Genomic DNA, 17,376 nt, shown 5'->3' with positions numbered 1-17,376 from the left:
TATCTTCTTTTGTGTTCAACATATACAGGTTTGGAATGATAGGAGTGTGAGTTCATTGTGACAAAATAAAATTTTAATTTTGGGGTGAACTATTCCTTTAAAGATAATGTTCAGACACCCTTCTGTCATTCTTAACTCTGTCAAATGTTGTCATAAGTTGCTGTTATCATATTTACTAGCCACAAAAGGCACACTAGGACATAAACCATGGAAATAAAGTTGGTTGTGAGCGGAGTCTATTGTCTGCTCAGTGGTATGACATATACTGTATTATGCATAAACATACCGAGATCCTAGGGTTTACAGATAATGCTATTTTTGCCCGCCCAGATGTCAGCTTGAAACTATCAAAGAAGTTGCTATTTTAAGACGTTTCAAGACATCAAGAAAGAGAAATGTAAAGAGGAGGGGCTTGTTTTGTTATTGGTAGATAATCATGTTTCCTGGAGTGGTCTAAATGAGAGCTGTCCAGTAATATCAGTGCAGGAATGCAGTCAGTGCACACCTCTCAACCCTCCCGAAGTCTTGGCTCCACTCCACTCTCTCAGCACTCCACACAAAGCTTCCTTTGTTCAGTCTGGACTTGAAAAGCAATGCTCTGTCACTCCCTTTCTCTCTCCCTCTCTGTTGTCCTGCCTCACTCCTCTTTCTTCCTGTGTATCTCTACCACCCTCTCCTTATCTAAATGTGCTCTGTTCTCTCACACTCATATCTTATGTTTTTATAATCAGTCTTAGGTTAAATTATCCTAGAATGTTGGGATTCTTTCTGTGTTTTTACTTTCATTCCTTCCCTGTCTGTTTTGTCCAACTTTTCCAACTTTTTTTTGGAGTCTTTCACAGACTTCAGTGTTGTTTATTCACCAGAAGGTAGGGATCCAGCCAAGAAATCGGTATTATCCTGCATATTCGCAACCTTAACTGGTGGAGGGAAACATTTTTCAAGCAACTCTTTTTCTCCTCAACAGCTATTTTAGGTTAACCGCACATTTATTAAGCTGGAATGGGGAGGGGGGGTTGTGCTCTTGTTTTGCTCTCATACTTTTTCAAAGCTTAGAGAGATTTAGTCCTGCCACTCTCCCATGAAGGAACACTCTCACACATACACGTACACAGCAAAACCCTTCAGGTGTTCTTCCCGTATGCGATCAACTGATAAACCAATCTCAAGTTCAAATCAATGAATCACGCAAAAATCACGTGATTAAACAAAAAACAGATTTATTTCCCAGCATTCATTATAATGTCTCATTAGATCAGTAGTTAAGTACTTTGTTTGATGAGGACATGTTTATTCAGTAGCTATATTCAGGTCAAGCAGTCATATCTTTTGTTCCTCCAACAATAATCACTTCATGTGAAAACTTGTTGCTCCGGCAACCTCCTACAAGCTTTGTCCTGCGGATCGTAAAGTGAATGGCATTGGAAGGCCCGAGGCATGAAATTATGTTCATCATCACCTAGTGACGCAGCCAGACCTTGCACAACCGCTTGCTGACATAGATGCGGGACTCCATAAGCCTGCTGGCTGCAGGCATACCTGCACATGCCCCTGCTGTGAAATGATTATTTCACGCCTAGATTTCACCACACTCTACTGTCACACAACCAGAGACGTGCAGAGACTTGTTGCTAGTTATAGACTAAGACTTTCTGATTTTGGGAACATAACAGACAGTTAAACATCACAGTTTAAGTGAGGCCACATTAGGGAAATGCATTTTTTTTATATTATGCATTATAAACTGTTTAATTTTGTTCAGTTGGATTGCTAAAAACAGATGCATCAGATTTTGTACAAGGAGTGATCGTAAAGGGATTGGAAATTTACACGGACATGTCTCATGTAATGACATGTCCATAAAGTGTAAGGATATTGTTTTAATCATTGAAGTATTGTGGACTGAAATTTCTGTTTGTAATGTGTGCACAAATACTGCAGCACATCCCTTTGTGAAAAGCCTGGGACACTTGAAAAGTTAATGGCGCGCACACACCCACACACACACACCCACACACACACACACACACACACACACACACAGAGTTTGTTTTTCTAGGTTCTAAGGCTGTGTGCTGAATCCAGCTGCTGTTGCATTCCCATGGTGCTCTCCTGCAGCTGCGTCCAATCAGATCACAGAACCTTGAAACTGAAGCAGCTACAGCCTGAAAACACAGACCATTGTCATGCTTTTTCTGGATATCTCATTCATGAAATTCAGACTCACACCTCTCTGTCTGTTTTTCTTTCTCCCTGTAGCTTGCTCTTCCTTGCTCAAGAGGTTCAGTAAAATTTTAACTAGGCCCCTTTACCGCAGGTGTTGCATATTGGTGATTAAAGCACCTCTGCATCTGTTGTTCCTCAGGCAAGATTTGGTCAGATTACTGCTCACTAGGGTACAGAGTGCCGTGACCTGCTTTTGTTTGAGTTCAGATTCATTTTGCCATCCTTGAATGCTATCACAACTCCTGTAATCAACAAGTGGCTGCTTAGCTTCATTTCATGATAACAGAAAGGTTTTATATTTTTTACATTTACTCAGCGTCATGTTGTTCCAAAAGTTCCCATTTTAAGTTATGTACTCTGTGTTCATTTCACGCAAACTGGGAGTGAAAAAAGGAAGTCTCACAGGTTTGGATTATTGGAACAAAATGAATTTGTTTTTCGTTTTATTTATTTTTATTTTAGGGTAAACTCTCCCTTTTAAAATTTTTTAGATAACATTAGTTCCTCATCGTTGTACAAGATGTGCCAAAATTGTCTCTTGAAGACTCCCAGATCTAATCTGACTCAATGCAGTATGGAGTTCACGTTAGCCTCTATACCGCAGGTTTTGCAAGAATTTGGCCATATTATGCAACAAGACGTTAGTGTGTCAATTAGCAGTACTGGTAGTTTTAGCTGAGCATAAGAAGTAAAACTGTGACAGTCTTGTTGACTCAGGGTTATGTGTCAATAGGAAGGCACGTTGACAATGAGGACCTTCCTCTTTAAAGTAGGACTGTGTGGACAGCACGTTTTATCGTAAGCATTAAAAGCAGGTTATGACTCCGTATACGTGTCTCAAAACAAAAGAGTGCTGAAATGCAGGCTAATAGCTCAGGGGTGTTGTATTTCTGTGGTTTGAGGTAATTGGCTTTTTCTATACTTCGATGAATGTTATTTAAAGCAGGTCATGTTGACTCAGGATTATACGAGGCCCCAGTGTCAAATAGGCTGACTCACCTAGATGTATTTCCATTTGGTTTCGACGTTTCCAATTCAGAGCCGCCTCACCTGCCAAAAAGTAGAATCACAGGACAGATGTGATGATTCAGAGTATCTCTTTGCCTAGATTTGTGGTTTATGAAAGTGCACTCATATCTATAAAGTGAGTGTTTGTGTGAGATGGACTGACCGAGAGACATGGGGGGGTTGTGGGACATGATGAGAAAATGGCGAAGTAGCCAGTCCACAATGGGCCGCATTGTTCTAAGCTCATAATCAGAGCGGACATGGAACTTGGCCGGGAGAGTCGTCCCCGTAGCCCTCGACACAGCTGCTGGGACAGTTTATATTCCCTCTGTTCTGCTTTCATCAGCATCTCTCTTTCTCTCTGTCTCTGTCTTTCCCATTCAGTGGCTGTTTTTCCTTCCTCCATTTGAAATGAAGGGGTCAGGGCATGAGCAACGCACTCTTGTGTAACACTACAACTGCACAAACAAACTGTGCCAATCAAAGAGAGCCAAAGCGTTGACCTCAATATCTTTTGCTTTAGTACAGGAATCTCAGGCCTCCATCCAACTGTCCGCCAACCAGCCATCTTCGCTTCCTGTATGCATTTTAGTTAGTGGAACATCCAGTAGCCCAGTGGAAAAACCCAGCCAATAACTGGATCTTTAAAAGACTAGAGCTCTGCTTCAATGACGAGAGCAATAAGAAGCTTAACAGCTGGCCCAGTGGCGGTAGCTGTGTTTACAATAAAAACTCGCAGTCAGCTGCGAGGCCTTTGCGTCACTGGCACGTAAAAATAAAACAAGAGACCGGAGAGAGACCCCTCCATCATGACTCAAAATTTCCACAGAGACCAGAAGATGGTGCCACTCCTTGTACAAAATCTGATACATCGCAGGTGGGTAGAGGGGACTCGTGTCCGTCTTCGTCTTAAACGTCCACGTACAAATTCCATCACATGACCTTTCAGCAGTGTGTTAACCGATAATTGTCGCCTCATAGCTTTCCAAATTGATTGAAGCATTTGCGGTGTGTGTTGGCTGCTCATACGGTTGGCTGTGGTTCTTGGCCGTTGGACTCGGATGATTCCATGGGGTTGCATGTTGCTGGGCTAGAGCTGCTTTACACATAATCATTACATGACCCAAGAAGGCAACACATGCTCCCTGTACTCTGTTGGGGTTGCTGGGAGTGAATTGTATTTTTGACCCGCTCTAGGTCAGGTGTCCGCCCTTGTGTTGCCTCCCATATGTTCTGCATTTTCTTGCGCTATCCACCCAACCCCCAATCCCTTTTGCCCCTGTAATTGCCAGGTAATGTTTCGGCTCTGGCTCCTCCTCTACTGCCATTATTCCTGTTCTGAATTTAATGCGACTGCCAATAGTGGCCACAGGCTTGGCAGCATTTCAAAAAAGGGGCCCACCTTCGATACATTATACACAAGCAGCTTTCACCAAGGTGTGCATTTCAAGACAGCCTTCCTCTGTTTTTATACTGTGCTTTTTTCGGTTAAATCAAAGTTGGAGGGGACACTGGAGACTCTTTTTTCCCCTCCAATCTGATCTCTGTAACCCCTCCCTACTCATATCAGATATTCCCCAGCCGCCTGGCGCCCAGAGGGAGGCCCACCTTTACCACCCAATGTAGACCCAATAATACAGATCTGTTGGCTTTTATGATCATACTTTGTCCCATTTCCCAAAAATCACCATTGAAATGCATAAATAAAATAAACAAAAACAACTAATAAAAATGGAGTTTAAAATGCCTTCGGCATAGGACTCATACTGGGTAGATTTGAATTCTGTACTTTTGTTTGTGGTCACTTTGTTCCCTTACTTCCTCTTTTCAGTAAACAGAAAAACCGCTTGAGGTGAGCTTTTACAAAAAGTGACCACTGTCAGAGGTCAACATGTGACTTTTAAGGTATCTGTAAATCTTGTTTTTGTGATTGAAATCCGAAAAAAGGAACACAGACATTTCCACAAAATACCCATCCACCTTGACTGCAAAATAGGGAATGACCAAAATCATTTGGGTCCCAAACAACCTTTAGGTCACAAGGTGTCATTAAAAAAAAAAACGGTTTCTCACGATGCACACTGGGCAATTGCATGGATGAAAGTTAACAGGACGAACGGGAAGAGCCAGGCAATGGTCCAAATTAACACAAACTAAATAAAGGACTGAAGGAAAGTAATCAAATGATGGCGCACAGTCCGGGAATTGCTTATATGTTCCACTGAGCTCACTGGTTATGGGTAAGCCAGTTAAGCAACATGCAGAAGTTATGATGTAACAAGACAATAGTCTTAGATAGACACACCCTTTCTGAAGACAACAGAGGTTTACTCTCTTGGGAAGAAAGGAATAGGTTATACCACTGAGAAAACTATTTTTCTTTCTGGCAAATAACCTTCGAGGGGAAGTAAAAGCGATTTGTGCTTTCCAGAGGATCTCTTGCCCTTTGAATCACTCTTTGGAGAAAGGGAGACTATGAAAGGCAAAGACATGGGAGAAGAGATTTATTAATTAAAGTCTCTAACCTTGTGTCCGATGGGGGCTGAAAACCATAGGAATAACGATTTAACCATGATGGTTTTCTTGTCAGATTAGGGAATAGGAAGTTGAGCTGGCCCAGGAAAGTGTGCAGAGATTTTGCCCGAGTAAATAAACATCTTAACCCAGATCCCCTTTCTACAAATCTACACCTTCTCTCCACCCAACAATTCAGGTCCTGCAATCTGGCTTATTCCTGGAAAACTCTATAGAACGAGTGGGTTGTAATTCATTATGACCATCTATTCCTGTTGATATTGTCATTTTATATTTATGCGTCCACATGAAGATTTCATTAAAGCTAAGAACCTAGCACTTTAATAACCATAAAATGCACAATATAAAATTATGTAAAATATATATGCAGCACTGAGCTAAAGTCTAAACAAAAATTGTACTGTATATTTATTATATATATATATATATATATATATATATATGAATGGAAATATATATATATGAATGGAATTTAATGTAATGTTTAAAGTCAGTAATTTTTTTGTGTTTGTTTTGTTTTGTTTATTCAGGAAGCTGCAAGTTTGGCATCATAGTGCATTCTATCTAGTTATGCCGCTCAGTAAGTTAAAATGTAGAGTGTCTTAAAACTGCCCAGGTATCAAATTTAGGTTCTAAAAACACTGTGGAAACATTGTTTTGAAATGTTTCTAAAATGTTGAAATGTCTGGTTTTCTAGTTGTGATTATAACATTATTTAAAGGTTACAAAAACGTTTCTTACAACAATATACTGACTTTATTTTTTCCCCCGAATATTTGAACATTTTTTTTTTATATTCTAATAATATTAAAATACCCAGTTTTCTTGTTGTGATTGATTATAACATTATTTAAATGTTTAAAAAAAAAATCACAATATCACACATTTAATGCTTATTTTTTATATTCTATAAACATTAAAACATCCAGCTTTCTTGTTATGATAAGAGTGTTTTTTTAAAGGTTACCAAAACGTTCTTTGAACAGTTATCAAGCACAAATAATATTGCAAGGACATTTTGAGAAAGGTGATTGCAGAATGTTTTATGTTTAACATTATGAGAATGTAGATGAAATATTATTACATTTATAAGAACATTGAATAAACATTACTTTAAGAACGTTTTGTTATTTTAAGAAACATTAGTGAATGTTAGCTGGGTGGCTGGATGAGTGAAGAGAGTGGACACACACACACATACATACACACACACACACACACACATACAGAACAGGTGGTGGATCATTTAAACTGTGATTTACAGAGCTCTCGGAGTTTCATTGTGCCGCTCTTCCTCTAACCTCCTTGGTCTCCTCTCTCCAGAGTTCCTAAAAACAACCCGATCTCCTCTGTTAAACAATAGAGCACGCCATCCTCACTTTGTGTTTGCCTCCACAGGAGCATGACCGTACATCTTAGTGAACCCATACAGCTGTGAGTGACCATTTGAGATGAATTCATCTCAGCTCACATGGGTGTTCACTAACAAAACACTTGTAATTTTCCATCAAACAGTGGTCAACGTGACCATGATGAAATGCCCTGAAATGTGTTGTAGGCCTGACGTTTTTTAATTAAATCTTGTATGTAAAACTATACACAGCAGGAGCAAGTTCCTGTTTAGTCTGTGAATGCTAAGTAAACAGATAAAAGAAAATATTCAATCACGTTTTGCTTGCTCACTGCTTTTTTTTTTTTTTTCGTCCCAGATCTCATTTACGGTCAAAAATAGCAGCGTGTCTCAGTCCTCCTGTATTTGCGTGTGCTCAGACGGTCAAGAATATGTGAATTTCCACCAGAAGTTGTGGGTGCTAAAACCCTATCATCTGAAGGTGTCAATCTAGCAACTGGTTCCTCAACTGCTTCCGTAGCACGCATCTAATGAAGGTTACAAAGTGGTTTAAAAGGGTAAAAAGAATTTTCTGTGGCTGCCCAGACTGTATTTTTGAAGCATGACCTTTATTAGAGTTTCCACATCCCTTCAATGTGACATTTTTGAGTGCCGTCACCTAACACACATGGCAAACTTTCTGTGTTGCTAAGCCTACTTTGTATTGCCATGCGCTGAAGTGATTTTATGGTTTGTTGGACACATGTTTATGTCAGGGTGAGAATGTTTGTGTTTGTGCACGTTGTCTGAGCAAGTGAGCATGCCCTGAGGACAGGGGAATGGAAGGAACAGGCCCGACTGGTTTCGTTTAGGCCTAATATTGATGAACATTGCCTCTGAGAAGAATCTGTGGGGAGATTTGCCAATGCAATCTCAGGTTAAGTAGTTTTTTTTTTTTTTTTTTTGAGGTTCCGAATGGTAAAGGACCATTTTTTAACCTCACGCAATGTGTCCAGTGTATCATCTTGACCTAGATGTGCTTTCTCGCACATCTCCTGTAAGTATCTCGTCAGCTGAGGTTGTGAAGAAGCATGTGCGAATCCTTAAAAGTTAAATCACCTCTGCAAACCATTAGCTAAACATCTCAACATTGTCTGATACCAATCTGTTTCCTTTTTAATTTTCTTGCAAACAACATTTTTTACAATGCCCTTAGCAGACGGATGACTCATTTGAACCAGTCAGAAGATAAAGCTGCTATCAGTTATTCGTTTGTCTGTCTGTTACAACAATGTTATCGTGGATTATTTTAAAAAAGCAGGTTATCAGAGCGTGTCATTTCTTAGTGCTAACTCAAGGTCCCGCCGTGGATAAGAACTCCTTGGTTTGAGCTAAGGCAATATTCCCCTTGAGGCATTTACTTAAGATTCATCCAGAAGATAAGCAGATCATTGGTCTCCCATACTCGTGTCTGACATGTTGTAGCCTGAATGTTTGTTGAATGGTTTCGTTGCCCCCGAGAAACAGATGGCAGCCTGAAACAAAGCTCGTAAATGCTGGAGAAATGTTCCCTAAATGGTTTGACAAAGCTAGAAGGACAAAAACATTATACTTTAATTGTTGTCTGGAATCTTTTGAAATTTGAAATTTAAATGACATCCTAAATGATTCTTTTGTATTTTATTTACACAGGTAACGCTGGAATGCTGTGTTGGAGCCAGACTGAGTTTGAAACACTTGTTGGATCCCAAAGCTTTGCTAATATTCAGTTCTGGGCTGGCACAAGTCTCTCAGGGTCCTCACGTACTCTGTCGTCGTCACTTTCACCTACACATACCCACACAAATAGACCAAGTTTCCAGCCACCCACCATCTAAAGTTTGCCCTTTATGGCAACACCGACCTGTTTCTTTCCCATGCTCTAGTATATTCTGAATTAATGTCGGTTAGATCACGAGATGTCCATTAGACTTCACCACTCATTTGCATCACATCTCCAATTGGTTTTTGTCAACTCTCATTGAAGTTGAAATATGGTCAATATGGATGACCCGTTACAGCTAATATCTGCATCCAGATGTAAATTTAGTTGCAAGAATGTTGCTTTCAGTATCAGCAAAGACGATGACTTATTGTGTGGGTTCATAATAGACAATCACACCTTGTGTGTGCTTGACAATAATTGGTTAAATTTGGGTTTAAACTGGTTTGAGAACAAGTGAGGCAGGAAGGACGTGAAGAAAAGGTGGTTTGGAGCTTCAGACAAGCATGTCATAAGCAACATCAAACAGTTTGAGATATGCTTCCCCCTCATTGTACAGTTAGGCTTTTGAAGGTGTCAAAGATATGCAGTTCTGTACACACATGCAAAAAAGCCAACTAAAAAAAAAAAAACACTTCTGCCTCTACCTTTTTTGGACATAATATCAGACTCAGCATTTGTCCTCCAAGCATCACATCAGGTGTCTTTTTAGTCCTGAACTGAAAGCTGAAAGTACAGTCTTAATCCCATCCAGAAGCTCCCAAAGTCCTACTCTAAGGTCCAACCCAAAGAGTAAGCACAGTACAGATCAGAGATGTGACAGGGTTAAGTAGCTCAGTTTCGGTTTTCTAACTCAGTCTCCTCTACGCTTCATTGTGCTGTTTCAGCAACCAGAGAAATGCTGCAAATAGAAGCCGGTGGCTGGGTGCAGTCGCAACCACACTTTCCTTTGCACCTGGTTCCACTACCAGCTCACCTTCATGTCGAAACATTTCCAAACCGCACATTTTTTGAGATCTTCTAAACACCTTTTTCTGTCATACTCTTCTGTTCTTCGTGCTGGTCAAGGGTTGCTCTGAAGAGGTAAAAAGAAACCATGTGACGGACCATGGAAACAGCCAGGGGGCCAAGGTTAATATTCATGACCAGACGATTGCTTCAGAATAAGTGTTCAGGGGGATGTGTACAGTGAACTAAATGTGTACAGTTTAAAGAGTATATCAGTGCAAAACTTAATATTAGGGGGTTGTCTGAAGTTGCCAGGGCATCTCTATTCAGGCATTTTGAGTAGTTGTAGCCCATTGTTATGATAATCACTGTCTTATGGTGTTTTTGATGTGAACTGAAACCAGTTGCATGCCTTTAGGGCCTTAGAAAATTTGTCTATGACACAACCAACTTATTTGCTTTTTAGCTTTACAATAACACTATTGATGACACACTTTAGGCTATATATGTTTCCTCATTGTTTTAATGTAATGTTGAACAATAGGTCAGAAAGTAATCTGTTTACATTAAACTACTTACTTCATAGTAAACAAGTTACTCTTCAGTCTGAAGTCATCACTGACCCTGGCCTTCCACTTGCCCTACACACACACACACACACACACACACAGACATGCATATGTACACATACAGAAAAGGGCAGAATTGGCACATTTCTGTATGTTTGCACTGCTCAAACATCAAGCAATCCATTCCAGGACTTCCTGATAGAGGAATGACAAAGTCTAGTATGGTGTTTCTCAACACTGAAACACACAGACTCAACGCAACAGAAGCCACACATGAAGCTTTCCGGGCTGTACCCTCTTTCTCTCTCCAGCCGCATGGCAAGTGAAAAAGAGACCTGCTTCCTGTTTATGATGAGAACACATCAAGTACCTATATGTTTACAGGCACATTTTACAGGATGTGGCCTCGCTCATGAGGGTGGAGACTGTGAGTGCAGCGGAGGAAAGATGGGGAGGTTGAGGGTTTCTTTATATAGTTACACCTGACAGAACATACCAAGCAACTGGTGCAAGTCTTTCCATCACATGCACAATGGAAACAGCAAAAAGGAACATATTTGAGTGTTGTTGATTCTGTAGACTTTGGTGCCAACAAGTTGAACATATACTGTATTGAGCTCTGCTTCACTGGTAGATAAGGTCAGTATTTATGTAGCCTACTGAACAAGGCTGCAGAAAGTATTTGGAAAGTTACCAAGTGGCATTTATAAACAAATTATGCTATTTTTAGTATATGAAGCTAGTATATGAAGCTAGTAACCAAATAACCACAGATGTAGGTTAGTGTGCACATTCAACACTAAGGTTTGACAGTCAGAAAGTGAACAAATTCAGTGTCCAAATGATCTGGAGAGTGCATTCATTATTATTACGACGATTATTATTATTTAAAACCTCATAAATGTATTTTTGTGAAAGGTTTTCTTTGAGAAGTCTCTACAATAAATGAAACTCGGTTTGATCATTTGTCATAATGCATATTTTTTTAAACTTAATTTTTGCCAGAGTAGGTGTTTGATTATAATAGGCTATTGTATGTATATAGTGATTGTTGAGTTGAAATGTTACTTTATAGTAGCTCAAATGCCTCTGGAAAAAGTTTAGGACCGCTTCAGATAGAAACAAACTAGCGATTTCCCCAAACCTGTGAGATCTAGTGTCACATCAACTGTACGTGTCTGAAGGGGGTTTTCAGTTAACTTAATCTGTTTGGGGACAAAGTTACATAACGGCCAGACTCTAACGGTTGCGCTGATGTAACATGTCAGGCTTTGACTTCTGAGATCTGTTCTCTTCTAACCCAATTCATCACCATTTCAGCAGAAACCAGAGAAGCAGATTTCCCATTAGAGACTGTGTATTTAGAGAGACCCATGGAGTTTGACCACAGTCAGGTCAGTAGCCTATCAGTCCTTCTCTAGACTACCAATGACTGTACTCCTCATAGGAACTCCCTCATTACAGTCAACCATGGGTCAAAATGTTTGATCATGTGTAGAATATCTGTTTTCCTACATCACAGGTGCCAGATCCGCAGAGATTAGTAAAACCATAATGATCCAGAATTGGGGTTCTGTGAAAATTGCTGTCCTAACCAAATAAGAAGTTTGTGTTCTCTTGTCCTCAGTGGTCAGTCATGAGTATAATTCTCAAGACATTTTGGTAGCATGTGCAGCCAAAACCATCTACCCTGCCTTAGTGTAATATATACACACCACTATTATGATTATTGAACTTTCAGTTTTAATTGCATTTGACAGCAGGACGTGTATCTTTTTCCCTTGCTTCAAGGCATCCATCTCCTTGCATCCACCACAAGATGAATACTGCATAAAAATGATACTCAAGATGATTTATTTTCTCAAAAATATGGGTTTTTATTGGTTTTAACTGCAATCAGTCATTACAAAAGAGAGATCAATCTTATATAAACTCATAGAAATTACTGTAGTGAACAACAATAGCTGTTTATATGAAAAAAAAAATACATTCAACTCTTCAGATACTTTCTTTGTGTCTATACTGTTAACCAACTTGGACAATCATTGCTTAAACCACTGAGGATACAAGCAATAAGTCATAAAAATAGCATCCCAGTTTTATTTAAGGCAAAGAGCGCTTGTTTATGGAATGTGTAAAAGAGGCACTTTACATATAAGCCGAAAGCTCTAAATGTCTAAGGACAACAGAACTTCAACCTATTGTGTCACAATTACTGCCTGCCTTTCATCATGTCCACCATTATAAACTGCTTTAACACTGGAGGTTTATTACTTGCAACATCATTAAACCTTTGTAACGAACATTCGAAACAAAAAAAGCACTTCATGGTGGTATTTAAAATGTGGTGCATGTTTTAAGGCCACTAAACTTCTGCATCTTGGATCAACTTGCTTTAAAAAAAGAAAAAAAAAGAAAGAAAGTTGATAATTTGTTCCATAGCTAAAATCTATCACCAGGCTCAGGCATTCAGTAAACTGGATTAGTGATCCAAGTCTGTTTTTCACAACAAAAATTCACTTTTTGATGCTTAAAAAAAAAAAAAAAAAAAAACATTTTAACATATAAAATGCTACAAGTGGGCTCACCTCAAAAAAAACAAAACAAAAAAAAAAACAAAGACAATCCTGTGAGTTTATTACCTATGAATGATTTTATGGTAGTACTGATTTTGCAGTCAAATATTTGAGAAAAGGGAATGTCAATAAATCTACAATAAATAAATGAAAAGGCAGAGGATTTCATTTTTTTTTTTTTTTTTTTTTTGCTTTAAATTAAGTTTCATTTAAGTGTAGTTGCCAACAAAAAGTCATTGTAGTACAATATATTAAACTGTGAAAAAAAAAGAAAGCTGACAAGTCTTCACAATCTTAAGATTAATACAGAAGATCATAATTTAACATAAAAGAAAATATATTCTATCGTTTCATTATCAAGATAAATACAAACAAATGAACAAAAAAAATGCATATGATCACCAATAAATATGTTTTTGATAAGTTAAATAAGCAGTGACAAGCAAACCCTTCTGTTCTGAAAGGCTTTCAAACAATAACATAACCATAATAATAATAACAATAATAATAATAATAATAATAATAAAGACCATAATAAGTCAAAACCAATAGGTGGAAAGATGATGAAATTACAAAGTGCTCCTCTGAGCAGAATCTACAGGAAAAAAATAAAATAAAGCGAGCTTGCATGAAGAACTAAAGTGAAGCTACAGGAAGAGGTTGAACTGCACCTTGGGAATGATGGAATTTTCCCTCTGTTTGCTGATTGGTCGGAGGGAAGGTGGCGTTTTGAGGTGGGAAAGAAGAAAGAGTTTGTCTTTAAGGTTTAATAACAAGGTTCCCTTCCCAAAAACTTGAAGTAACCAGCAACTAATGGGAACAAGGGGCACTAACAACATCAACAACAACATAAATGTTAAGGAATTGTTCATTTTCAAGTGGAGACCTCCCATCTCAGGGGTTTGTGCTGGCTGTAGACGAGACATGGAGCACGTAGCACCTGACTGAACATTTGAATGTGCCTGAAATATTCCAAAGCTCCATTCTCATTCAACCCTTATGAGAGACGTCCTTCCTGCAGACTGGAGTAATCTGCAATTTCGAGGGAGGGAGAGCACGCACTCAAAACAAGAGCTACATAATCAGGCCACAAGAATGAAAAAATGTAAGTGAAAGAAACAGTGGTCCATTCAACCCAACACTTAACCCCAGGCACTTGTCTTTTTCTCCACATTCTTTTCCTCTTTTTGCTTTAAGCCGGTCTACAAAGACAGATGTGAAAGGTCTAAGCATGACACTTGTGATCTTTAGTTAGTTATGAAAGAGTGTCCTTGAGAAGAGTGGTAATTTGTGAGGGGGGCTGGGCACAGATCTCTCCCATAACCGTGCCACCGGCTCCGCTACACTTGACTACAGCTGTGGCACCTGGCACAACGGTCTCATACCTCTCAAGATTAGCATTTTGCTAATCCACTTCCTACTCTGCGTGTTTGGCACAGTCACACCAAGAACATAGCAGGGGTTCTGCAAGTCGAGGCCCGGATAACAGAAGGGTCTTGAGGCCAGAAGAGTTTTAGCTTGTACTGGTTAAAAAGAGTATTCAAAAAGAGAAAGATCCCTTAATTCACTGCATCGGTTTCATAGCGGACGTGGTACAAGGAGGGAAGTCTACGGCTTCTAGGGCGCCGGAGAAATGGCAAGAGGTAGAGGGAGTGCTAGCGTCTCATCCTCTCTGCCCAAGACTGCTGCATGCAGTGGAAAGGGGGACGGGGTCTGGCTCAGTGTGCTTTAGTCATCAGAGATGGAAAGCCTGCTGAAGATGGGCAGTCGGCGGGTGGTGTCGAGGACGGGAGATTCGGAGCCGCTCAGACTTCCGCTTGAGCTGCTCTGGTAGCCCTCTTGGTCAGAAAGCGAGTCTGGCTGACTGGATGGAGACTCGTAGAGTTGGGGAGACTCGGACATGGCCCTGAAGTAGTAAGGGGTCGTTGGGGAAGATGGGGCATGGGTGGAAGGGTCGGAGCAGGATAAAGGTGCGTTGCCCAGGCTAGGGCTGAAGAAGTTGGCCAGCTCCTGGCTGGAATATGTAAAGGGATTGCAGCTAGGCCACTCAGGCAGTTCGTCTGGGGTAAATATAGGTGGAGGGGTGACCGAGGTGGGGCTGTCCCTCAAGCCTCCAGAGCTGGGGAAGCCCGCAAAGCTGTAGCTGTGTTGCAGCCGCGGCCTCTCCATCTTATTGGAGGATGAAAGGGGGGACGGGGTTGGAGGAGGTCCACGGCGCTCTTCTGCATTGTGGATGAAGTGGCAGCGTGGGCCGTAGGGGCAGAAGCCAATGGTGTGGAATGTGCGGCAGAGCTCTGTCTTGTACTTAGGATGGCGGCTTAGGCTGCGCAACTCATGAATGCCATGGGCAAACTGGCACTTGTCACCATACTTGCAGGCACCGTTCTCCTCGAATGGCCTGCATAACTCGGTCTTGTAGCGGCTTGAGTTGACCTGGCCGTTGGGGCCTCCAGGGCCCGAACACTTCTGTAGCAGCCGATCCCCCGTCTCCGAGAAAGAGCGGTCTCGAAGTCGGTTCTCTTTGTTGCTGCTGCCGGTGGTTCCCATCCCTGAGCCGAGCAGGGATGGATCTGCCTTGGCAATGTTCAAGAACTGGTTTTGGTTGAGTTTGGTGCTTCCTGAAGTGACAGAGTGCCGGCGCTGGTAAACCCCACAAGTTGCGGGTGTCCCCACAGCCTTCCTGTCCAGCAGGCACCCAGTGGGGTTGGAGATGGGCAGACTTGGCCCCGTGCAAGGGACCGAGACAGGGTGTGGAGTACTGAGGATGTTATTATTGTAGTTCAGCATTTTGTTCTACAAAGGAAAAGACAAAAAAAGAAAATGATGACACTGAATTCAGTTTTTAAAAGCCACAAAGTGGTTGGCACGTCTTAACTGTTTTGCACTTGCACCAACTGGCATTTACACATGAGTAAATACAGGCCTAAACAACTGCTAGTTTGGCTCGATGCCCACTAAGGGAAAGCTTGACTGCTTTAGAAAAGCAAAGACTGCTGCGTGTGTCTAATACGAGTAATAACCGAACTTGACATACAGAATCAGACATGAAACTAGGTCTGGACACTGAGGACCACGTCTGACAACAATAATCCATTCAGAATCAACATTATAAAACTAAATGTCAGCACAGAAAAACATTAACTCCACTGACAAATGATGTCCCGACAGCAAGTATGAATAAGCTCATATCAAAGAACCAGCCTGACTCACTGATTTTCTTAGTCACTCCTCTCAGTCAATGTTTAATTCAATGATATCACAAGACAGCCCTGACCTTGCACAGATTTATACACCATTCACACCCAAACAGCTCTACAGCTCCATTAAAAAAAACTGTTTTGTCAGGTTTGAGTATATTTTTATTTAGCAGGTGGTGAAACAGGTTGTTCCGATCTTCAGTTGATAAACAGTTCAAAAGGAAGCAACGTAAAACATACATGGGAAGTTGACATGAAACACTTGTGGAAAGTTGATGTGCACTGGTTATACTATGCCAAAATATTTTCAAACAGCTTAAGGCATGTAGTCTCTTAATTAAAATGACATTAGCTTATTGAAAGTGTACTTCAATTCATTTAAATCACACTACATAGTTATTTTGAATGAACCACTGGAGGAGGCAAAAGAGTAATTAAAAGGTGATCAAGTTCAAATTAATTGCAAGCAGTATGAAGATGATCCAAGATATACACTTTTCACTTCAAAACGTCCATGGACACATTATGCATCAACTACCCACATATGTTGTAAAATCACAGCCAGGGATTCTCCAGAACAAGCGAAGCAGGGACCTTTACTGGCTGCAAGTCTAGTCTCGTTCACTGCTACATGAAAACTTTAAAGAAAACTTCAGAATGGCAAAAGCAGCTGTACATTTGTTGTTGTTAGGTTTTACTTAATGCAGCTGAAATCGCCAATTCAAACCTAGAAGGAAAGTCTAATCGTCCACATTCCATAACACAAAGATCAAGCAGAAACTTTTTTAATACCTTGTTGCTGATCACTTCGCTAAAGTCGAAGAAAGGCGACACCACGGCTGTGGTCATCTTCCAATCGAGGATCAATCAAACAGCGAGAAGAATCGGATGCTTTAAATTGTAACAAGCTCGGTTCTGGTTGTGTAAACTTATACTGCCCTTTAAGAAACCCCCTCGGTCTGCATTTCCTTTTAACACAAATGCAGGAGGGGCCAAGAGACGACGCTTCATATGGGCGTTCCACTTGCTCTCCCCTTTTTTTCTCGCTCTCTAATTTTCAAGTCTTTGCCTCTCTCTCGCTCAGAAGTGCAACGCAGTTGAAAAGTTTACTAGAGCTCTTGGGCATGCTCAAATGCAAAACAGCGTCCATGTGTCTGGTTGTTCATTTCGGTGACTGAGACTTTATATTGAGTCGAGTTTTGTGACAAAGGCGCTTTGTAACTCA

The 17,376-nt window shown here is 40.6% G+C and overlaps 1 protein-coding gene and 1 long non-coding RNA gene across 2 annotated transcripts; both read right to left on the bottom strand.

Moving 5' to 3' along the window:
- Positions 1-1,224: 1,224 nt before the first annotated feature.
- LOC127976620 (uncharacterized) lies at positions 1,225-6,022 on the bottom strand. Its single transcript, XR_008157898.1, has 3 exons — positions 3,398-6,022; positions 3,226-3,276; positions 1,225-2,165 (listed from the first exon to the last, which is right to left on the bottom strand). It is a non-coding gene; the product is annotated as an uncharacterized LOC127976620 (long non-coding RNA).
- A 6,208-nt stretch (positions 6,023-12,230) lies between these two features.
- zfp36l1a (zinc finger protein 36, C3H type-like 1a) lies at positions 12,231-17,130 on the bottom strand. Its single transcript, XM_052580533.1, has 2 exons — positions 16,944-17,130; positions 12,231-15,747 (listed from the first exon to the last, which is right to left on the bottom strand). The coding sequence occupies exons 1-2, from the start codon at positions 16,998-17,000 to the stop codon at positions 14,683-14,685; spliced, it is 1,122 nt and encodes a 373-aa protein (XP_052436493.1). The 5' UTR covers positions 17,001-17,130; the 3' UTR covers positions 12,231-14,682.
- Positions 17,131-17,376: the final 246 nt, after the last annotated feature.

This window comes from Carassius gibelio, chromosome B17, assembly GCF_023724105.1.
Source record: "Carassius gibelio isolate Cgi1373 ecotype wild population from Czech Republic chromosome B17, carGib1.2-hapl.c, whole genome shotgun sequence".
Lineage (NCBI taxonomy): Eukaryota > Metazoa > Chordata > Actinopteri > Cypriniformes > Cyprinidae > Carassius > Carassius gibelio.
This window is presented reverse-complemented; position numbering and strand designations above follow the sequence as displayed.

Excerpts from the sequence above, each read along its gene's own strand:
- zfp36l1a (XM_052580533.1), bottom strand. The coding sequence starts at position 17,000 with ATGACCACAGCCGTGGTGTCGCCTTTCTTCGACTTTAGCGAAGTGATC. Across the intron at positions 15,748-16,943 it reads GCGAAGTGATCAGCAACAAG|AACAAAATGCTGAACTACAA; the intron begins GTATTAAAAAAG and ends TTTCCTTTGTAG.